Source organism: Sus scrofa, chromosome 1 (assembly GCF_054392235.1).
Source record: "Sus scrofa isolate SSC_HxYL_T2T_F1_AM1 chromosome 1, Sscrofa_HxYL_maternal_Yorkshire_Landrace_v2.0, whole genome shotgun sequence".
Taxonomy (NCBI): Eukaryota; Metazoa; Chordata; class Mammalia; order Artiodactyla; family Suidae; genus Sus; species Sus scrofa.
Genome location: NC_139383.1, coordinates 145393580 through 145417213, shown reverse-complemented (window position 1 = coordinate 145417213; position 23634 = coordinate 145393580). Strand labels below are relative to the sequence as shown.

Here is a 23634-nt window from a genome sequence, read left to right as displayed (position 1 = left end):
CGTCCGGGAGCCGCTCGGGGATGCGGTCCGGCTGGAAACAGCCTCCTCCGCCTCCTAGGGCCGCAGTCGCTTCTGCTTGGCCTGTGAAATTCAGGGAGAAAAGAGGTTCCAGAGGTGCGTCCCATAGTCCAGCGTCGGTTACCCCTCTCAGCACTTGAGGGAGGAAGAGAGTGGAGGGGTGAAGAAGGTTGCATTTTCCATTTAACCTTAAACCTCAGCTAGGGAAACCACCTTGCCTTGACCAGTGGGCCTCAAAGCTCTGCTGAAAATTGGTGAGCCGCTGTTTAAAGTCCACTCTTCTGTTCATTTCTAACTCAGAGGACCTGTGATAAACAGAATATCATGTATCAGTCATGTATCAGGGCCTTTCAGTGTCAACACTCTCCTGAACACAGGACAGGGGTCAGGGATCTGGGCTTTTCCGTCATGTACCTGAGCTCCACTCCCTGCTCTATCAATATCCTAAGAAAGCAGCAGACTTTCTTAGCTTCTTTTCTGAGTTGCGTTCATTTGATTTATCTTGGTTATCTTGGTTGTCTATGTTAACTAAAAAAAATATGCATAACCTAAAAGCTGAGAATTAAGTTTTAAACGGTGGACAAAACTAAGAAGTTAAGCCAGGGAGGCAGCATCAGAAGCAACCCTGAAAAAAACCTTTCCAAGGATGCGAGGGGGGAGCCAGGGCATATAGAAGTTTTGCAACAAAGGGCAGGTTGTAAGAACAAAAGATTGGTGCTAGTAACAGAAAGCCAAATATCTCAAGTTAAGAAATTTAGCGCTTTTCTTTGGGAAGATGCAAGGTCTGGGCTTGCTGAAATCATTTTTTTGATATGTGGCTCAGCTCCTTGGGGCCAGGATCCTATGTTTTCACATCCTGAGTTTCCTCAGGGCTCACTCTTAGGAGTAGTTGCATTTTGATGGCTGCTAGATGGCAGGTTCCTTTGTTTCCTTCCTGAGTTCCCTTGGGGATCACCAGCTCAGCCTTGGAGGTGGCTACCTACAGGGATGTTTGGGCAATTTTTTGTTTACTGATATAGGAGGCAATATTTTATTTCTCACCTACAAAACACAAAGCCCTGTGCTTCCTGGTTGCTTCAGTTAGCTCTAACAGATGAAATAGATGTAAAGTGCTCAGCATAATGCCCTGTGCGTATTAAGCCCACAAAGAGCTATTATCATTTATTAATTACTGTTTTATAGTAAATATAACAACCTTATGAAGTGATAAGCCCACATTTTAAAATGAGGAAAAACGAGATTGAGATGGTAAGAAGCTTAATGTCATCCAGCTGATGGAGGTGGGGTATGACCACAGGTAGTCCTGCTCTTTTAATTCTTACTACTTCCTCAGTTGTAGTTATCTCAACATTGTATGTAAACACAATTAAGGGTTAAATGTTGTAATACAGTTACAAACTAGGATGGCACGTTATTACTGAATAAGATGTTTGGGTACTGAAGGTTTTAAGTATACCCCCAAGTTATCAGAGAAGAATTTATTGTGGATTTTTGCAGGTTCTGATTGTAGCTGTTTCAGCTTAAGAGATGAGGACCTGAGAACAAGTAACAAGCACATTTTTTACACCTGTAAGTATCTTTTTACATTACTTTTCAAGGACTGTTGACAACAAAAATTGTTATTTCTAATTGGTATAAGCACCTCTATTTAAAAAGGGAGAAGTTGGGCCAATGAAAAGTCTCTATTTTTGATGCGGTAACATGAAGAAATGGCTAATAGGAAACAAGATTTTGCTTCTCATGAAGCAATGAGGGAGGAGGCACATTTGGGGAAGGTTTCTGAAGCCCCTACTTCCAATGAAGCAGAGACAGAGGGGGAGGGGGAAAGCTTTGGGGATCCTGAGTGTTAATCCCAGGATGGGGATGCTGTTTGCTTAGATTTGCTTCATTCTGTGGCTCCTCTTGGAAGCTTAGCTCAGTCAAACCATGCAAACAATTGCATCCCTTACCAGCTACATAAATCTTAGGAGAGATTTGTAGATCATGATAGACTATTACCCGAGGTTGAGGTGCATTACCTGCAAAATGAATAGCCCTTTCCACCAAGGGCCTGACTATGAAGTGTGGAAATGGGATATGGATAAGCCTTTCTTCAAGGCCACATACCCAATCTCATAACCTCCCCCGTTTACCCTGAGGGCTATCTCAGGAATGTTCCATTAAAAAAAGTGAGGGGGAGGTGGGGTAGAAATTACTGTGAATCGTCTGGAAGATTTCACTAAATAAGTGGGATTTGAACAGGGACTTAGTAATGGGTTCAATAAGAATAATAGAAAAACATGGAACAGGGGGGTTCCCACTGTGGCTCAGTGGAAACGAACCTGACTAGCATCCATGAGGATGCAAGTTTGATCCCTGGCCTCCCTCAGTGGTTAAGGATCCGGCATTGCCATGAGTTGTGTTGTACGTCGAAGACTTGGCTTGAATCTGGTGTTGCTTTTGTGTAGGCCAGCGGCTACAGCTCCAATTCGATCCCCAACCTGGGAACCTCCATATGCCACGGGTGCAGCCCTAAAAAGACAAAAAAGGAAAATAAAAACAAAAAAGAAAAGTGTGGGACAAGATAGACCACTATAGGGAGAGATGGTAGTGGTGACAAGAAAAAAGAAAGGAATGGCTTGACATGTTTGAGTTAGTATCTTAGCTCTGCAGTTTACCAGTGTCCTTAAAAGTTATTTAACCATTCTAAGTCCTAGTTTCCTCATCTTTAGAATAAGAAAATACGGTTTGGGGGTGGGGGGATGCACTGGGGTTGTGGGATGGAAATACTATAAAATTGGATTGTGATGATCATTGTACAACTACAAAAGTAATAAATTCATTGAGTAATAAAAAATAAATAAAATAAAATAAGAAAATACGGAGTTCCTGTCGTGGCTCAATGGAAATGAAATGAGTAGGAACCATGAGGTTGCAGGTTCGATCCCTGGCCTCGCTCAGTGGGTTAAGGATCCCGTGTTGCTGTGAGCTGTGATGTAGGTCACAAACACAGCTCAGATCCCACGTTGCTGTGGCAGTGGCACAGTCTGGCAGCTGTAGCTCCGATTCAACCCCTAGCCTGGGAACCTCCATATGCTGTGGGTCTGGCCCTAAAAAGCAAAAAAAAAAAAAAAAAAAAGTAAAAAATTAAAAAATAAAATAAGAGTATAGGAGTTCTTGTTGTGGTGCAGTGGAAATGAATCCTACTAGTATCCATGAGGATGCGGGTTCCTTCCCTGGTCTTATTCAGTGGGTTAAGGATCTGGCATTGCCATGAGCTGTGGTGTATGTTGGAAACAGGGCTCGGATCCTGAGTTGCTCTGGCTGTGGCATAGGCTGGCAGCTCCAATTTGACCCCTAGCCTGGGAATTTCCATATGCTGTGGGTGCAGCCCTAACAAGTGATAGATAAATAAATAAAGTAAAATAGGGATATAATCAATCATTCATTTATTCAATGACGCGTCATGTACCAAGCACAAAGGACTCACTTCTAAGTATATGGAAATGAAACAGTGAGGTCCTTGACTTCCAACTCAACATACAAAGAAGTACAATATGGTAAGAGAAGACATGCACAGGGAAAGAGTGGGAGGTAGGATTATCTAAATCTTCCTGAAGGCTTCAGGTGGAAATGGTCTCTGTGCTGAGGTTTTAATGATTCACCCACCCATCCACCCTATATGTATTTTATTAAGTGCTTGCTATGTGCCAAGCCTTGTTCTAAATACTAGAGACAAAGTAGTGGACACATTAAAAAATCAAAAATCTCCACGTACTTAAAGATTCTAATTGACATTATATATAAATATGTAGAGATTATAGTTGATATTATATATAAATATGTATGCCTACTGAGGGAGAAAGACAGTAAGTTAAATAAGTAAAATATATAATATGTTAGATATTGATAAGAACTGAGGAGGGAAGATAAGCATAAAGGAGGCTATGAAAATTTGGGGGAAAGACCTTGTTGGAGTTCTAGTAGATGGCCAGGGGTGACTTTTCTGAGAAGTTCTGTGATTTTTGCGTGGAGGCCTGATAGAAAAGAGGGAGCCCATCCTGTTCATTCATGCCCCATGTTTAAAGCACTCATTGCTTACCAGGTACTTTGGGAAGCTGGGAAAGGCCTTAAATGACTTGCAAAGATTTTCTTTCCCTCTCCTTTTTAATCTAGTAAGCAATGGGAAATTATTGAAGAATCTTGATCACAGGTATGGCATCCTTAGATCTGTCTGTGTCTTAGAAAGCTCGCTCAGAAGTTAATTGGATAATGAAATGGAGGAAGAAAAATTAGAATAGCCATGCTGGAGTTCCTGTTGTGGCGCAGTGGTTAATGAATCCGACTAGGAACCATGAGGTTGCGGGTTCGGTCCCTGCCCTTGCTCAGTGGGTTAATGATCCGGTGTTGCCCTGAGCTGTGGTGTAGGTTGCAGATGCGGCTCGGATCCCGCGTTGCTGTGGCTCTGGTGTAGGCCGGTGGCTACAGCTCCGATTAGACCCCTAGCCTGGGAACCTCCATATGCCGCTGGAGCGGCCCAAGAAATAGCAGCAACAACAAAGGCAAAAAGACCAAAAAAAAAAAAAAAAAAAAAAAAAATAGCCATGCTGTCAGCTGGAGGCTTCCTACTCCTTGAACATCTGGTTAACCAGGATGAAAACCCAGTTCTCCATGACACCTTTGAGTTCTCATAGCTGCTCCTGGTAGGGTCTGTCCTCTGTAGTCCTTAACCTGTAGAGCTATCTATCTTCTTTTTAGCAGTAACACACTGAACATAGAACTTCTTCATAATTTTCTAGAAAAACACTCATTCACACTCAATTGTGAGTTTTTATGTCTGTGTGTGTGTCTAAATACTTTACTGAAGATTTGGGGGTCATTGTGGAAAAACTCTCCCTCCAACTACTTTTTTAGTTTTTATCTTCTTCTTCTCCTCCTCCTCCTCCTTCTTCTCCTTCTTCTTTTTTTAAGGGCTGCATCCACAGCGTATAGAAATCCCCAGGCTAGGGGTCGAATAGGAGCTGCAGCTACCCACGCAGCCACAGCAACGCAGGATCCGAGCCGTGTCTGAGACCTACACAACAGCTCACGGCAATGCTGGATCCTTAACCCACTGAGGTCAGGGATCAAACCCACGTCCTCATGGATACTAGTTGGGTTTGTTACCACTGAGCCACAATGGTAACTCCCAACTAATTTAATACCAGGGTCTAGGCTAACCAAGGAGGGAGGGCAGATCTGTGCTATCTACCAAGCTTTTTTGTTTACAGGGTCAGGAGAGCTTGACACTGTGACATCTTTCCTGTTTCTGGATCTTAATTTCTGGAGGACAGTAATAGATTTTCACAGGCACATTCTATCAAAAAATGACTGTCTTCCCAAGAGCCAAAATATATGGAGGTATTTCTCTTCTTAGCCACCCCCACGTGGCGCTGTGGATGTTAAATCTGTCTCCAGTGGCTGCTAGATTCTAGGAACAAATATGTGAGATATTACTGATCTTTTATTTAGGACCTGTCTTCCCAACTAGGTAAAAATACAGTAGTCATGCTTTGTGTTTAAGGCCAAGGGCTTTTTCTAGTGTGTTTCCTGACCCAAAGTGAGGAAGTCACTTACCCTTTAGTCAGGGAGCTTTGGTAGTTAGAAATCTGAACTTGGGTGTCTGAACTCCACAACCTGCATGGATGGATTCGTACCTTTATTTCTAACCCTGAAGGTATCCTCCCTTTGAATAACTTCTTTGAGAGCAAGGAGTGGGAAGGATAATTCCTGTTTTTCATAGGAAGTTCTGAGCTTCTCCTGTAGTGCTTTGCTTTAAAATCCTACTATAGCAACTTTTCTCCAACAAGGCAGCTTTTCCCAAACTGTTTCTGATAACATCATGGAGTGCTTTGAGGCAAAAGCTGCTGAGGTTTTTTTTTTTTGTTTGTTTGTTTGTTTTTTGTCTTTTTGGCATTTCTTGGGCCGCTCCCTCGGCATATGGAGGTTCCCAGGCTAGGGGTCTAATCGGAGCTGTAGCCACCAGCCTATGCCAGGGCCACAGCAACACAGGATCCAAGCTGTGTCTGCAACTTATACCACAGCTCACGGCAACACCAGATCGTTAACCCACTGAGCAAGGGCAGGGATCGAACCCGCAACCTCATGGTTCCTAGTCAGATTCGTTAACCACTGCGCCACTACGGGAACTCCAAAAGCTGCTAAAGTTTTAAGACAACTGCAAAGATCATTTCTCCTTCCAGCTATTACCTTGTCAAAATTTGACTTACAAATCCAGGCAATTTACCACATTGTTGAGTATTGTTAAGCAGTCAGCTACCCACTATACCTCAGGGGATGCATTGGAAGCCTTGTGATCACACAAACTCCTAATTCTGGATCCTGCAAACTTTGAGTTAATTCTTGTCTGCATCCCAACTGTCATTCCTCAATAGTTCAGGGAATGTAAGGATCCTCCTTTCTGTATTACCTGATGATGTCTGTATTTCTTGTGGCATATAGCGTTTGCTAGGGGCCCTAATTAATAGTTCCAAGTTCAGATCTCTGAGTGACCCTGTTTCAGTAGAAGAAGTAGGCATAATAGGAAACTTTCGTTAGCCCTGTAATGAGTTGCACTGTGTCCACCCAAAAGATATGTTCATTTCCTTACCCGGGGAACCTGTGAATAGGACTTTATTTGGAAATAGAGTCTTCGCAGATGAATTATTTTGATATGAGATTATCCTGGGTTTAAGGTAAACCCTAAATCCAGTGATGGTTGGCCTTATAAGAAAAGGAAAGGACCCCAAGTGACACAGACACACAGAAGAAGGCCATGTGAAGACAGAGATAGGAATGACCTTCATGTGTTTGAAGATCATGTAGATGGCTTACTAGCTCAGGAATGGAAGTGGTATAAAATGGTATAAAATGAAATGAGTTCAGAGAACAGGCAGCCTTGTAAACCATGATTATGGGTTTGGATTTTATTCTATATGCAGGGGAAAGCATTTGAAAGATTTAAAAGAAGAAAAAAATGGTCTGATTTTGATTTTTAAATGTTATCTGTTGCTACCATATTGGAATTAATTGAAGGGCTGTGGAGGATTTGTATGGTGTCAATTTGACTAAACCCAAGTTATGTTTCCCAGAATTTCCTTCCCTGCATGACTCAGCGTTGATGAGCTTCTCAAGGAGCATTTTGTATGCTATTTGGAAAGGAGAAAGGAAGCACTAGCCTATTGCTTTTACACTTGGAAGGTCAGAACAGGGCACATGGCCCAACTGCAATGCACCCATGTTGCTGTAATCTGCTGGCGTACCTTACTGGCCTCAGACAACATCTGGCCCACAAGACCTTCAACTCCTGCCAGGTTTTCTTCTTCAGTCGCTCTAAGTCCCAGGCCAGGAGCGTATTTAGCTCCATGACTAAGGGCATCAGCTTCTTTTGTGGGACACATACCCTTATCAGAGTTGGAGGCTCAGAGGTGATGAGAGACTGACAGTATTCCAAGTCCATCTTTGTAGGTTCAAGTCTGCCCTCACAGGTTTCATTTGAACTTCATGTCTCTTTATATAAATAAATAAATAAAGGCAGACAGAAACTGATGTCCCAGCCAGAGCCTATTTAATCAGCTGTCACAGTTGTGTAAGGTCAAAGACCTAAAACAAATTCATGTATGTATGTGTGTTATATATTTTATATATTTATATAAATGTTTATAGTTATATAAACATTTATATAGTGTATTTATATACTATTAATATTTATATAAATACGTTTTATTAGAAACTTATAATTTTACATATTTAAACATTTTATTTATTATATTTATATGTTGTGCATTTAAATATTATATTTTATATTTAAATATTTATTACATAGAAATTTTGCATACAGATATTTTGTGTGTCTGTGTGTGTATCCATCCTTGTAGTTTTGTTTCTCTGATTAAACGCCACTAAAATGGGGGCAAAAGTGAAAGCAGGCACACTTAAGAGGCCAGTACCATTTAGTCCAGAGCCAGAAATCCAGATATGTCATCATGGAGATGGAGAGAGGTGTCCAATTTAAGAATTGTTTTGGAGGTCATATTAGGGTTCTTTAGAGAAGCAGAACTGATAAGATGTATATAGAGATAGAAAAATAAATAAATCTATTTTAAGGCATTGGCTCATGTAATTATGGAGGCTGAGAAGTCCCAATATCTGCAGTGGGCAAACTGGAGACCCAGGAGAGCTGATGGTATAAGTTCCAGTGGAAAGCTGGCAGGCTCAAGACCCAGGAGGAGCCTGTGTTTCAGTTTGAGTCTAAAGGCAGGCAGAGGAGTTCCCATGGTGGTGCAGCAGAAATAAATCCAACTAAGAACCGTGAGGTTGCAGGTTCGATCCCTGGCCTCGCTCAGTGGGTTAGGGATCCGGCGTTGCCATGAGCTGTGGTGTAGGTCACAGACGTGGCTCGGTTCTGGCATTGCTGTGGCTCTGGTGTAGGCTGGCTGCTATAGCTCCGATTGGACCCCTAGTCTGGGAGCCTCCATATGCCACGAGTGCAGCCCTGAAAAGGCAAGTAAATAAATAAATAAATAAAGGCAGACAGAAACTGATGTCCCACCTCAAACAGATAGAAGGACTTCTCTCTTCTTCTTTTTAGTTCTGTTCAGCCCCTGAGTTGATTAAAGGAGGCCCCCCCAGCATTAGGAAGGGCAATCTGCTTTTTACTCAGTCTGCTGATTCAAATGTTAACCTCATCCAGAAGTATCCTCGCAGACACACCCAGAATATTGTTCACCCAAATGTCTGGGCACCCTGTGGCCTAGTCAAGTAGACACATAAAATTAATATCACAGAGGTAGAACTTACAAAATGTATGGATATATGTGGGATGCAGGTCTGGCTTCATGCACAGTTGCAGCAGGCCCCATATGTAGAAGGTCTACACAGTTTGGTTTAATGCTTTGCTGTTGCTATTTTGAAATTCTTAATGATTTTTCATCAAGAGGACCAGCATTTTCATTTTTCATTGGACCCCACATATTATGTAGCTGGTCCTGATTGGATGTGTGGAGTGAGGGGAAAAAGGCTCAAGGAGTACACTTGTTTTCTTGCGTTAAATAGCTGGTCAGGAGTTCCCGTCGTGGCGCAGTGGTTAACGAATCCGACTAGGAACCATGAGGTTGCGGGTTCGGTCCCTGCCCTTGCTCAGTGGGTTAACGATCCGGCGTTGCTGTGAGCTGTGGTGTAGGTTGCAGACGTGGCTCGGATCCCGTGTTGCTGTGGCTCTGGCGTAGGCCGGTGGCTACAGCTCCGATTAGACCCCTAGCCTGGGAACCTCCATATGCCGCGGGAGTGGCCCAAGAAATAGCAACAACAACAACAAAAAAGACAAAAGACAAAAAAAAAAAAAAAATAGCTGGTCAGATGGTGGTACATTGGAGGTGGAATTTGAGAGAGAAAGAATTTTGATTTGAACATGTTAACATAGAGCCACCTCTTAGACATTGTGGTAAGATGTTTGTTTTTCTTGCCCGGCATTCATTTCCCTCTTCTTTTTCCTAGTTAGACCTAGTTTTACAGCCTTGTGGTTAGGGTTTGATTGGCTCTAGTTCCAGCCATCCACACACTGCCCTGACATGGCAGGCTTTGCCATATAGAGGCAAAATAATCAACTAAGCTCAGTAAACTATTTTGAAATTCCTGTTTACCCTAGAATAAGGAGAAAACTGACTATTTGAGAAGGAGAGCAAAGGCTACAGAAATCAAGCCTAAAGTTTTATCAATTTTAGGACGTGTATACTTGTGGGGGGAAATCTGTTTTCCCCAACATCTGTCTTTGCCACCTTCCTCCTCCTTTGTTAGCTGGGCTTCTCTTAGAAACTCTGCACCTCCTTACCTTCCATGCAGCTAAGTACAGCCATATGGTGATATTCTGTTTAATGGGTCTGTGTAATTTGCTGGACATGACCTTAAAGAAAGGAGGCATGCCATTGCTCTTCCCTTCCTCCTCCTGGCTGTCTAGAGTTTATATTCATTGATAAGAATCCCAGCAAGAAAGAATCCTGGTCCTTTGACATCATTAATCCATGCCGATTCTGGACTGCCTACTTGTCTTTTACGAGAGAGACAAGAACTGTCTTATTTAAGATAAGGTTATTATCCACCATTAATTTTGATTTCTGTCACATGTAGCCAGTGTTAATCCTAAATGATACAGTATCTGTATAATTAACTCCTTTTCTTTCAGGGGCATCTAAATGAATGCCTGCTCGGTACAAATCAGAGTCTAATTAGAACATTTTTTTTTCTTAGGCTTTATGTAATATTGTAGGCATACACACCAAAAAACCTCTCTATCCAACCCATATTTGCTTGCCTTTTAAGTCCTAGAAGAGTTATAGATACTGTACTAGGATCTATTATTAAAAGCACCGCTATTTTCTCTAGGGAGGCAACAATTGATCCACATTTTCCTGGCACTAGCTCACATTTCATAAACCCTTGTTTTAAAATTAACCCAAATAATTAAACAACGCAGAAAAAATTCTTTTAAAATGACACAATAAAAGCTGCCTTCTGAGAGACTGAAAAAAGTGAGTTTACTTGTAATCTTAGATAAGGTGACCAAATATCCAAAATTGGCTAAGACAGTCCTAACTCCCAGATTGCCAGCTACTCTGGTTTCTGTCTCAGCACACGTCCTGTGGTTCTAGCCAGATGTCATCCAATTTTAGGACAGGAATTCCTGCCCCTGCCCAGGACAGCAAGTCACTGAAAATGGGGGGAAACAACTTGAAAGTTTAAATGGCAAAAAATGATTCTTTGTTTGACAAAGCCTGGAAGTATTTGTCATGGACGTCGTTTAGTCTTTCACACTGTGCATTGCATGACCCATTTCTAAAGTGTGATCAGTATTCTTAAAAAGCAATACTGACTACAGTAAGCTAGGAAATGCCAGAGTGCATTGCACACACTAAGGATGAGTATTTTTCTTTTCTTTTTTTTTTTTTTTGTCTTTTTTTTTTTTTTGTCTTTTTTTGTCTTTTGTTGTTGTTGTTGTTGTTGTTGCTATTTCTTGGGCCGCTCCCTCGGCATATGGAGGTTCCCAGGCTAGGGGTCGAATCGGAGCTGTAGCCACCGGCCTACGCCAGAGCCACAGCAACGCGGGATCTGAGCCGCGTCTGCAACCTACACCACAGCTCACGGCAACGCCGGATCGTTAACCCACTGAGCAAGGGCAGGGACCGAACCCGCAACCTCATGGTTCCTAGTCGGATTCGTTAACCACTGCGCCACGATGGGAACTCCAGGATGAGTATTTTTCAAAACTTTCTGTTTCTGTTTTATCTGTGAGTCTTTGCACAAGAGGGTAAATAAATGAAATTTCAGAGTGTTAGGTTTTAGGAGTTCCTATTGTGACTCAGTGGGTTTAAAGTGTGACTAGTATCCATGAGGATGCAGGTTTGATCCCTGGCCTTGCTTAGTGGGTTAAGGATTGGCATTGCTGTAAATTGTGATGTAGGTTGAAGATGCAGCTTGGATGCGGCATTGCTGTGACTGTGGCCCAGGCTGACAGTTGCAACTCCGATTCAACCCCTAGCTTGGGAACTTCCATTTGCTGCAAGTGCAGCCCTAAAAAAAATTTTTTTAAAACAAAAGCAAAAAAAAAAAAAAAAAAAAAAAGCACTAGATTTTATTTATGTCTTCACTCACCCTGTGTTTCTTCAATTATACAGCAATATTAAGAAATGTTAAACCTTTCATTAACATATACTAAACATATGTTACAGTAATAGTACTTGTGATTCCATCACTTGCTTGGGTGGGGTTTTCCCTTCAAGCCCCATACTCACATAAGTTTTCCAGAGCTCTTCCAGAGACTTTATAAGTGTCCAGGACTATTAGATGAGGAATTGTTGACAGGGGATTGGTCAGTGGAATTGTTCACCACTGCAGTTTAGTATTTAAAGACTAAATTGAAATTAGGCAATTGGACAGGAACAGAAGGGCATTCCAGGTAGAAGGAACAGTATATATTAAACAGAAGAAAGAAACAGTAGAGTGTATGAGTTCACAACAGTTTACATAATTCCAAAATTCAAAATGCTGTAAAAGCTGAAAGCTCTTTCTTTATCTTATAGTCAGGAAAACCTGACTCAGTCTGCACCCATTGGTGCTGTGTTTGTCAGGGATCCATGAGGAAACAAATGATGTTCTCACACTGGGATCTTTTGAAGAGGATTTAATTGAGACCACTTACAAGGGTTGTGTGGGAGTGCTGGCACAAGGGATAGGAGTGTGGTAGTGGGACAATAGGGCTGTTAGGATCCTGAGACACGTGTCCCTAGGAGACAAGAGGAGAGAATAGTTCTTTGAGGCCAGAAGAAAGAAATCATGGCAAGAAGATTGCCCAAAGAGCCTACAGATGACTGTCTCTAGGAGACAAAACATCCCAGGCCCCTGGATTGGCTGTATCCCATCAGAAGCCTGGGAGCAGTGGAGTAGGGGCACTGAAGCTCAGGTGGGTCAGTGTCCCGGGCACAGAGCAAGTGGAAAAGGGCAATTGCAGATCTGGAGGAGACAAGGGAAGTGGCCCAGTGGCAAAGCCCAACCTGAATTGACTGAGATCATTTATGACCTTATCACACTTAATGTGAATGGTCTAGGTTTGCTGCAGAGATATTTATGTTTTTGATACTAGTTGAAGCCTTAGACCCTTTGGGATGTAATACAGCATATGTATGCATAAAAGCATGCAATTTCCTGTTGAAAATCTAAAAAGTTTTGAATTCTGAAACACTCGTGGTCTCTAGGGTTTCTGTTAAGAGAATACCTATAAACAGTAAACTGGAGACATTTCCATATGACTAGAAGATACTGTATGTGGATATCAGGTGGGAGTTAGAAGGCAGGAGAGGAGGCTGGAAAAGTGAACTGGGGCCATCATGGACTGGAGACATGAGAGTAAAGGGCTTTTAGTCAGGCCAAGAGTGTGAATTTGGTTGTAAATGGTGGGAATCTGTATTAAGACTTTTAAAGGGGATGACATTGTTAGACATGTGTTTACAAAGGTCACTCTGGCCATAATGCGCAGGTTGGGTTGGATTGTCCTGGGTAGCAAAGCACAGGATGGTTTAGGTTTGGCATTTCTCTCATACCTCAGAGTAGAGAAGGAGCAGGGAAGGGAGGCAGAGTGGGGTGACAGGCCAACTCTTGTGATTCTCCTAACTGCACAGATGACACTTGAACAGAACATGGAAGGAACAAGAAACAAGTTCTGGGGACCAGAAGAGGATGCTATAACAGTTGCAGATGTCATGTTCAGCACTGCTTAGTAAGCTGCTTCACAAGGCTTTTGCCAGCATTGGAGATGTATTTCATTTCTTGTCAGCAAAGAGAGGTACCATTCTCTTGTTTTTTTGAATCACGGATTCTTTTAAAGAGGAACAAATAGGGACTCATAGGTGTTAAAAGTGGCAGTAATTACCCAGTGAGTCTGTGCTAGAATCTGGACTGGTCTTCTACCTCTGTGCTATATTGTTTTTATCATACCACACTGTCATCCAATCAGTCTGAAATATGGTGATGGTCCATGTAAAGGTGTATTCAAGTTTCTGAAAGAAAATAAAAGACGAGTACATTAACTCCTGACTTATCAGTCTTTGTAAGGGATAATTTTTCCTCTTTAAGTTTTAGTGAAAATGAAACGTTAAAATCCATAGCATTAAGTGAAGTAAAAATCTGGTAAAGCTAGCCTAGTAATTTCTACATAATTATGGAAGAACTGGTGCGTAAAGTGATTATATGATTATACCTCATGAATCAGTTTGTCAAACTTATTACACAGCTTATTTATAAGTGATTATTTCTTTAATCTTTCTCTAGTTTAATGGTTTCCATATGGTTGCTTGTGCTTTAATTCATGTGCACTTGGTGAATCTCCCCTCATATAAATCAGTGGAAATCTATAAAATACAGATTTATCTCCTTTTCACCACCCTCCTCCCCTCCCCCTTCAGCACTTACTCAGGGGTAACCATTCTTAAGAGATGTGCATATATTCTTTCAGATTTATATCCAAACCTGTCTGTATTTTATGCAAATATATCAATGTTTCTTATATTGTTTTCCCACAAAAATGGCATAATACTATAAGAGTGTTCTACAAATTGCTTTTTTCACTTAATATGTTTTATTGCTTTGTGTTCTATTTAATGGATATTCTTTAATTTAACCATTCTCTAGTTGATGGTGAATAGGCTCAAAGTTTTTATTATGACAATAATCCTTCAGATTAAAATCTTTGTACTGCTTAGCTGTAGTTGAAGACCTTGCTTCCTAAGGTCCGTGGCCAAAGTATATATTTTGTAGGAACTGACAACTTCTTTTTCCTCATATCTTCTCTTAGAAGTCATTCATATTATCCTATGAATACAGTAATAACAAAACCATTTTGTTGATTTTTAGGCAAAAGTGACAAAAGTGATAAGAGGGTATGGGTCCTGTAGAAACCATTAATATTTTATGGTTTTTTCCTTTAGCTCAGTAATCTGTTTCTTTTTTCTTTTTTCCCACTGTACAGCAAGGGGATCAAGTTATCCTTACATGTGTACATTACAATTACATTTTTCCCCCACCCTTTGTTCTGTTGAGTAATCTATTTCTTAAACAAGGTCATTCTGGAGATTACTCTTAAAATTCTTCTCTAGTGTTTACTTCATCATATCTTTTAAGGACATCTAATAGGTACAGATCTGATAAAGATTTGCCAGGTTAAAGAGGTGGTAGTTGCTAGAAGTTAAAGCAGTGTTTCCACTGTAGGGAAGTGACATGCTCTGGCACCCAGGGCATTTTCTAACTCTGCTTCCACCTTTGCCTCAAATAATGAGCTATTCGGAGAGGAGCGGAACATGGTGGCTAGGAGCATGGACACATGTGCTCAATTGCTGTGGGCCTGAAGCAAGTGACTTATTCTACCTATGCTTCAGTTTCCTCATCTGTTAAAGCAGGGATGATGGTAGTGGTGGTAGTGGGTGTGGTAAGATGATCATGATGATAGGGTTGTTGTGAAAAATCAAAGATTAATATTTGTAAAGCATTTACAGGGCATGGCACATAATAAGCACTATATAATTGTTTGTGAGATATAATACACAATGTTATATGCACCATGAAGGCTCCTGAAGAAGCAACTGTTTGTGAAACTTTCCCAAAGCTCAAATATAACCGAAGTTGCTCAAAATGTCATGTGAAAAACCTCCCTTCTCCTCCTTATCAGCCCTTCACTGTATAAGTTTCTCTATTCAGTGCTCACAGGAGCCCTGTATTTCAGTGGTTTGTGCTGGATGTCTAAACTTCTAATGAGAAATGGCATTTTTATTTAGGTTAAAAAAAAGCAGGTTAAAAATGGGCAGATATTGAGTGTCTATTTCTTCACAGTTGTTAGAACATTTTTTGTGTTCAGGAGATTTCAATAGAAGAAATTGAGTCAGATTTTCCGAAATATAAGTACAAAACAAATTAGATTCTTAGGAAACATAACTTTCTGAACATAAGAAAATAATAGAAAATTCATTGACAATATATATTTATAACCCACATTTTCTTTTTTCTTTTTATGGCTGCACCTGTGGCATATGGAGGTTCCTGGGCCAGGGGTTGAATTGGACCTGTAGCTGCAGCCTATGCCACAACCACAGCAACACTGGGTCCAAGCCACAACTGCAGCCTATGCCACAGCTTGCAGCAATGCTGGATCCCTAACCCACTGAGTGAGGCCAGGGATTGAACTGGCATCTTCGCAGAGACAGCATTGGGTCCTTATCCTGCTGAGCCACAATGGGAACTCCCATAACCCACATTTTCAAATTTTAATATAACTATTATAAATACACCCAGTTTTTATTTAATCAAGAGCTGGTTAGCCAGATAATGAGATTTTACAGGTCTTTTCATTACTCTTTTCTTCCCATCCTGCCCCTGCAATTTCCTGCATTTTGATCAGTTACAAGGTATGGGAAGTCAGGTATGAGATGTTTCTCTTAATATGATTAGACTTCCAAGGCAAACTGTGTAGTGTTTGACTTCCTCTTTATTGGGAAGAAACAGGATGTAAGGACTTCTCCTTCTGGGGGCCTCTGTATTCTCTGTAGTGGTTGACTGTAACCTTGGGCTGAACCCTCTGATCAAGTAGTTTTATACTCTTGTCTGATGTCTGATATATTATAGTTTAGTTTCATAACAAAGCTGAATGTCTGACTTCTTCATATTATCCTAACAGGATCTGGGGACTTGACATCAAGTTTTAATGCCAGCTTCAGCATAGAATCATACTTGTATGATTTTGGAAGGGATTTCTGATACTGAAAGGGAGGGAAAATTAGTATGCAGTGAGTATCCTTGGAAATACCCATGGAGCGTTGGCATTCAAACTTTTAGACTTGGTTAAAATACTAGGAAAGAAGCTGTTGCAGATACAACCATAGCCGTCTTATACTTCAGTATTATATGTGTTAGTTTCTTTTATCATCTGATTCCTCTTCCAGGATAACAACAGGAGAAGATGGAGCTCTTGTTTCTTTTCTTTCTCCTTGGCCTGCATAAGTCTGTGTTTAATTCTAATAATTTCTTTTAAAACTAGAGCCACTCAGGCGACTGCACTCTTGGCTCTCTAACTTGACCCCATTTCCTGATGAATGGTCTTTTTATTTACTAAGTCCTAAAGGTTTTAACATTTTGCAATTTTCTCTGCTAAATAGCTCTAGGAATAACTGCTTATAAAATCATAGGCAAACATAAAACCTTAGATTTTTAAGAAACCTTAGAAAGCATTTAATCTAACCTCCTTATTTTATAGTTAAAGAAACTGAGTCCCCAAGAGGATAAATGACTTGTTCGATGTCATCCAGCTAATTTGTAAACTGGGTAGAGTTTTCCCAAGCTATTTTTTTTGGCTTGGGTAGACATACAACTAAAACCATTTTAGAGACAACATACATTTTCATCTTGGGCCTTTTGAAATATCATATGAATATAATTTACACTATCAAATTTATATAATCATGACTACTAATTCTGAAAAACACTGTGATGTGAGAAATAGTTAAATTGGTTTGGATTTAACATGCTTTTATTTTATTTTTTTAATTAAAAATTTTTTTTTATTGGTCACAAATTTGCAATCTTTTGTTCGCCTTATTTTTCTTTTTTTTTTTCCTTTATAATGATTTTTATTTTTGCTGTTACAGCTGGTTTACAGTGTTCTGTCAATTTTTTTTTTTTTTTTGTCTTTTTGTTGTTGTTGTTGTTGCTATTTCTTGGGCCGTTCCCGCGGCATATGGAGGTTCCCAGGCTAGGGGTTGAATTGGAGCTGTAGCCACCGGCCTACGCCAGAGCCACAGCAACGCGGGATCTGAGCCGCGTCTGCAACCTACACCACAGCTCATGGCAACGCCAGATTGTTAACCCACTGAGCAAGGGCAGGGACCGAACCCGCAACCTCATGGTTCCTAGTCGGATTCGTTAACCACTGCGCCACGACGGGAACTCCCTGTCAATTTTATACTGTACAGCATGGTGACCCAGTTACACATACATGTGTACATTCTTTTTTCTCACATTATCAGGCTCCATCATAAGTGACTAGATATAGTTCCCAGTGCTATACAGCAGGATCTCACTGCTTATCCATTCCAAAGGCAATAGTTTGCATCTGTTAACCGAAAATTCCCAATCCATCCCACTCCCTCCTCCTCCTCCTTCGCATCCATAAGTCTCTTCTCCATTAACTTGCTTTTTAATAGGCCATTTCTTACAACTCTGATCTCAGGTGTATGAGTTAACTGAGGGTTGGCTAGGTTAGCCCAAAGAGATTCCTTTGCTTTAGTTAATGACCTTTATTTTGGCAAGGGAGGGAGTTAAAAAAATGAACCAACAAAAATAGAGAAATGTCAACATAGGAATCAGCTTAGGCTCAATAATCTATTGTCATTACTATTTTTTTGGTTTGTTTTCAGGTTTTATCTTTTTAATCGACTCTGTCAAGGACATCCTAAACACTACATTAGACACAACTGAATATTTTTTCTTCCAGTATCAGAAAAGTGACATACATACATAAATATTTTTAGAAACTTCTGTATAATCAAGGCAGAGATCTGGAGGAAAAAAACACCTGTAAGTAATCCTATTCTAGATTTCTTACACTTACAGTCAGAAATTGCTTCCTAACCATGATTAAACATTGTGTATAGGTTTTAAAAATGTTCCTAGATGCGTATTAAAAAAAAAAAAATCTATCGGTCTGGCCAAACATTTTTTTTGCCAGAACCAATAATCCTGAGAGCCCAAATTAGAAAACTGGTAAAAAGGGGGAAAAAAATTACCCAGACCCTATGAATGTCTCAATTTGTCTTTAAACGGGGGAAAAATTTTTTCTAAACATGGAGCTTTTTTGAACATCTTTAACAAGCTACTTTGGGAGCTCACTTCAAAAAAACAGGTTGATGTACTAGAATAGATGTTTCTTTACAAACAGCCATTTGGAAGGATGGTCCTGGATCAGAGGTTTTATTCCTGTGTATCTACATTAGGTGCACTTGCTTCATCTCAGTTGTCGTAATTGTCCCTGCAATTTCCTCCTGAATAGCTGTCATAACTACCCTGGCTTCTGCTGCCATAGTCTCTGGACTTTCCATATCCATATCCGTAGACATATCCTCCAGGTCGACTGTCATATCTGCCATTTCCAGAGCCCTGCTCCCCTCCACCTCTAGAGTAGCCACGACCACGGGCCCCAAAGGCACCCCTTCTTGTTCCCTGGGCCGACTTGCCAGCGTGGTCCACATGGATCTGGCGACCATCCAGAGACTCTCCATTCATGGCTCTCATTACATTTGAAGCATGCTCTGGATTGGTGAAGGTAATGAAGCCAAAACCCCGGGATCGCTGAGTCTCCCGGTCCTTGACAATGACCACCTCAGAAATAGGTCTGAAACTGCTGATGTGGTCTTCCAGAGCCTGCTTATCTGAGTTGAAGTTGAGCCCTCCCACGAAGAGCTTCCCTTCTTCAGAGGACATGTCAATAAACTGAGTCCTTTGGAGAGGATATAGACAGTAGAGATGAAAGAAAAGATTGGAGTTTTGAGAAGGGACGAAAAGAGAGAATGGAGAATAGACAAAAAGGACTAAATAAGGAGACAAAAAAAAAAAAAAAAAAAAAAAAAGTAAAGAAAAGAAAAAAAGCCAAAAAGGTGGGAATCTGCCGGGCTGGCTCAGCGAGACAGCCATTTTGGGGGACCACCTTCGCGCCTCACTATTAATATAATATCACAATTTGTGCCCACAGGATCCTAACTGTAGTTGGCAATGTAGAGACCAGTAAGAAGTTATAAATTACCTTTATGTCCAGAACTTGTGTCTGGGTAGAGCTAAAGATGAAAAGTCTGTGGCTTCCCTTTTCTTTCTACTGCCCACTCATTCCAGTTAGTGAGTTTGTGTAGCCACAAATAACTCACAGAATCTTTGAAGAACCACTCTTATTGACTGCTCTGTGCCTCTCTTTACAAGATAGTGTATCCACAAGCAGGCCCATCCCTAACATTTGTGAGCCTGAGGTGAATGCACAAATGGCTTTTCCACACATCCCCTACCACTAAATGGGCCACCTACTCTTCTATTCATATTGACCTCAAAGAAATTTATGTATATATGTGCAGACTTCAGCCTAGATATCTAAGCTCTGTCTACAATTCCAAACACAAATTACACAAACAGTTATCTCCTAAGTACACTTCAGTCAAGGTGGTATGCCCTTAATGGCACAGAAAGTAGCAGGAGCCCAGGTAGGCCCTGGAAGCAGGCTCAGAGCTTCATAAGCAGGACATTCTTGACATCCTGGTTAGGGACAGGTTGGTCTAGAAGAGGGAAAGAAGGTTACAGGTGGTCAAATAGCCTTGGCCTCACAGACCCATCACCATCATTCGTGTGTGGAGGAGGAAGGCCAGTATAGGGCCTTCTAATGCATGGGACCCAGGAGAGAAGTTCTGGTTGATTGGATCAAGAGCAAAAAAAAACCCAAAACCAAACAAAAACTCTGGGGTGGAACCCTCCTATAGACATTGTCTTGGGTTGTTCCTATACAAAGAATGGAATCAAAGTTGTTTGATGGCCAGAAAGAAGCCACCTTTAACAAGTCATTTTTTTTTTTTTAAGGAGGGAAGGTTTGAGATTGAAAAAACATCTAGGGGAGTTCCCGTCGTGGCGCAGTGGTTAACGAATCCGACTAGGAACCATGAGATTGCGGGTTCGGTCCCTGCCCTTGCTCAGTGGGTTAACGATCCGGCGTTGCCGTGAGCTGTGGTGTAGGTTGCAGACGTGGCTCGGATCCCGCGTTGCTGTGGCTCTGGCGTAGGCCGGTGGCTACAGCTCCGATTAGACCCCTAGCCTGGGAACCTCCATATGCCGAGGGAGCGGCCCAAGAAATAGCAACAACAACAACAACAACAAAAAGAAAAAAAAAAAAAAAAAAAAGAAAAAACATCTAAAAGGATAAAACTGTTCAAAAGTATGTCATGTGAGGACTGAAAGGAATCTTCAAGATCATCTAATAAACATGACCTGAGACTACAAAGAGAGGCAACTTGCCCAGGTTCAGACTGCAAGTTAGTAAAAGACCTCAACCAAAAACTTAGAACTTGGGTTTCCAGGTTCTCAGGACTGGGTTTTTTTTCCCCACAATCCTATGCTGAATTCCTTTAAACTTAACTTGAAGCAACATGGAAGAAGAATGGCCACAGGGAGCTCTTACACTGTAAGCAGCCCTTTTCAGCAGTGTGACCAAACAGCATGGAAAATACCAACGGTTTCTACAGAAATCAAAAACCAGTCAGACTGTGTGTGTGTGTGTGTGTGTGTGTGTGTGTGTGTGTGTGTATGAGAAAGACAGAGAAAGAGATGGAAAATCTGGTAAAGAAGAAGAGGGGAGGCACTGAAATACAGGGACCCATGTCTTGGTAGGGATACTGAGCATCAGAGAAGCTTTATTTCTTTTTATGAGTCAAAACCAAGAAGTGATGTCATCATTAGATAATTCACTTGGCGAAGTTGATACAATGAGAAAAGGTAGAAATGAAGATGGGAGCTGTAGGGTGTCTGAGTTAGTCCCTCACTCCTGTTTGCCCCCCCCCTTTGGGACTCTATTTCAGTGTCATTCATACCCTCCTACACTGTCAGTAATATTTGTTTTAAAAATGAATAGCAGGAAATAAAATGTATTGAAGTGATAAGTATGGTGTAAGCATTGATTGATAGTGTTAAAACAAATTAATACTTGTGGTCTATGAGAAAAAGAATAAGACTGGAATATAGAATTTGTATTCCAGACCTCACCTTGCAGCAAGCCATTTAACCTTTGTACATTGGCTTTCCCAAAGGTACACTGCAAATAAGAAAGTTAGCTGTTAATATTTATGACAGAAAAAAAAAATGAGAGGGGCAACCCAAATGTCAACAACAGGAAATTATGGAATATTTATATGCTACAATATTGTTAATATTAAACATGCCAGTTTTGAAAAATTTTAGCAGTATATTAAGTATTCACAATTTAATGTTGAGCAGAAGAGCATGATTCAGAAATTATATATATTGAGTTATGGCAATTTAAAAAAGATGATTATATAAAACATGAAACAAATATATCAGAATGTTAATTTTATTATCTCTAGGTGGTAATTAGAGATGAGTTTTAATTTTCTTCTTTATATAGTGTTTTCACTACTTTCCAAATTGTGTTTAATGCTAATTTTACCATTAGGAAAAGATGTTGTTTTTAATAAAAAAGTGTGCTTTAGCTTAATTCATGAAGATATTATGAAGAAAGTTAAATCATGTAAATTTAAAAATTGAGTTCTATCAGACATGTGCTAAACAATCCAAGTACTTATGTTAAGGGAAAATTTTGATGTATGTCTTCATGTATAGCTTTTTTTTTCTTAATTATGAGTGGAGGGGCCTGGAAGTCATTCTCCTGCTCATTTGAGGGGCACAGGTATAGCCACTGACACTTGAGAAGTAGTTTTGTATGCTGACCTTGGTGTCCAAGAAAAGTCAAATATATTGGTTATTATATAGCAACTTTATCTAGTCATCAGGAAGGAAGGCTCTTTGGGAGTCTTTGTGCCTGAGATAGGAAGTGTTCAGACAGACTTGTTTTCTGAGGCTTCAGCCTCAGCTCTTCTTCTCAGCAGGCAATGACCATTGTTAACTCATGTCATTCCCCATAGAAGCTGTTTGTCTGTAGGAAGAGGCTAAAATAGGTTCTTAGGAAATACACAAAGGCAGAAAGAAGAGCTGCAAATTGGGCTGGGACCAGAATTAGCTTGGTATCCTGGTAAGGTCAAAACAAGGTAAGGTAGGTGACTACTACCATTTATGGACTACTGTGTCAAGTACTTTTACGTCACCATCTCATTCAGTCCTCTGAAGTAAGAGGTGAATCATGTTATTTCTTTTTCCTCTTCCTCCTCCTCTTCTTCTTTCCCTTCCTTCCTTCTTTGCTTCTTCCTCTTCTCCTTCTCCTTCTTTTTTAAACCAGAGAACTGAAGCTCAGAGAAGGAAAAAAAATCTTGTGCAAGACCACACAGCTAACAAATGCTACAGTTGGAGTTTGACTTCAAGTTTTACTGGCTCTGAAATTTGTGCTTTTTGCAATAAAGTCCAGTGATTCCCAAAATTGTTTTAACACTAGGTGCAAGGAGAATTTTGGAAATACAAATTCCTAAGTCCTATCCCTTTAAATTCTGATGATTTCATGGGTCAGGAATGGAACCAAGGAATCCATGTTTTTCAAAGCCTCATTGATTTGCTGGTCAGGGAGGTTGGAGGACTGTTGTTCCAGTCCACATTGCTATTCCTTTCCGTATCAGCTATGAGGCATGACGTGTTCTTGTGCATGGACCTAGACTTCACCCAGTGAGTGAGCTGTGCCAAGGAAATAATGTGACCTGCACACCCTGCACAAAACCCTCCACTTCTGGCCCCCAGCCAATTCTTCAGTTTCCTATGTCTCTCTCACAAGGTCAGAATTGGTGAAAGCCAGCCGATTGAAAATATTGCTAAGACAAAACATGTAAATGTACCAAGATAGAGGAGATTGTTCTTAGCAGAACTCTTCACTTAGACCTGAATTTTTTTTTAAATTGAGAAGAAGAAACCTATTGAGGTAGTGAGTGGGAAGAGGGACCAGCCTCCCAAGAAGTTTGCTTCAGTAACAATAGATGGTCATTAAACTGCTTCTGAGGAGGGCAGGTCTTGCTGGGTGCATGCCTTTTATTTGGTTGAGAGGCTTTGCAGGTTTGGGGCCGAAGCATGTTCATGTTTAGGACCACAGGGAGGTACCAGAGGGTCCACTCCTTCCTTTTTTTTCTGTGCTAGTCAACTTCTTTCTTAAATAAATACATAAAAAATATATTGACAATATTGTCTTGAAAAAGTACAAAATTGCTGACCTGGTTCATGCGTCCCCATGTTTTATTCCTGCCCTGTTTCTCCTACTATCCCATTCCCCATCACCTCCTCTCTCCTCCAGGTCTTTGCACATCTAATCTCATTGTTTGGAATACTTTTCTGTTCTCTCTCACCCTCTTTCCCTTCACTTATACTATT

The 23634-nt window shown here is 40.8% G+C and overlaps 1 protein-coding gene and 1 pseudogene across 19 annotated transcripts in view; one reads left to right on the top strand and one right to left on the bottom strand.

The window, feature by feature from the left end:
- The first annotated feature begins 1 nt into the window (after position 1).
- The window catches only part of LOC102166069 (uncharacterized), a 273766-nt gene continuing 250133 nt past the window's right edge, over positions 2 to 23634 (top strand). For 9 of the 18 annotated variants that reach the window (XR_014814629.1, XR_014814621.1, XR_014814617.1 and 6 more), the window contains exons 1-2: positions 34 to 272; positions 1516 to 1587. Coding sequence is in view for 4 of the 18 variants with exons in the window: in XM_084975198.1 (XP_084831324.1) it covers positions 21 to 114; positions 1516 to 1587 (166 nt within the window). In the remaining 14 variants the exon portion in view is untranslated. Of the gene's footprint in view, positions 273 to 1515; positions 1588 to 13205; positions 13370 to 23634 lie in introns of all 18 variants that reach the window. The other 9 variants (XM_084975198.1, XM_084975194.1, XM_084975188.1 and 6 more) reach the window with 4 other exon arrangements.
- On the bottom strand, positions 16038 to 19188 carry LOC100514264 (RNA-binding protein 3 pseudogene; annotated as a pseudogene). Its single transcript, XR_014814568.1, has one exon. The product of XR_014814568.1 is annotated as an RNA-binding protein 3 pseudogene (transcript).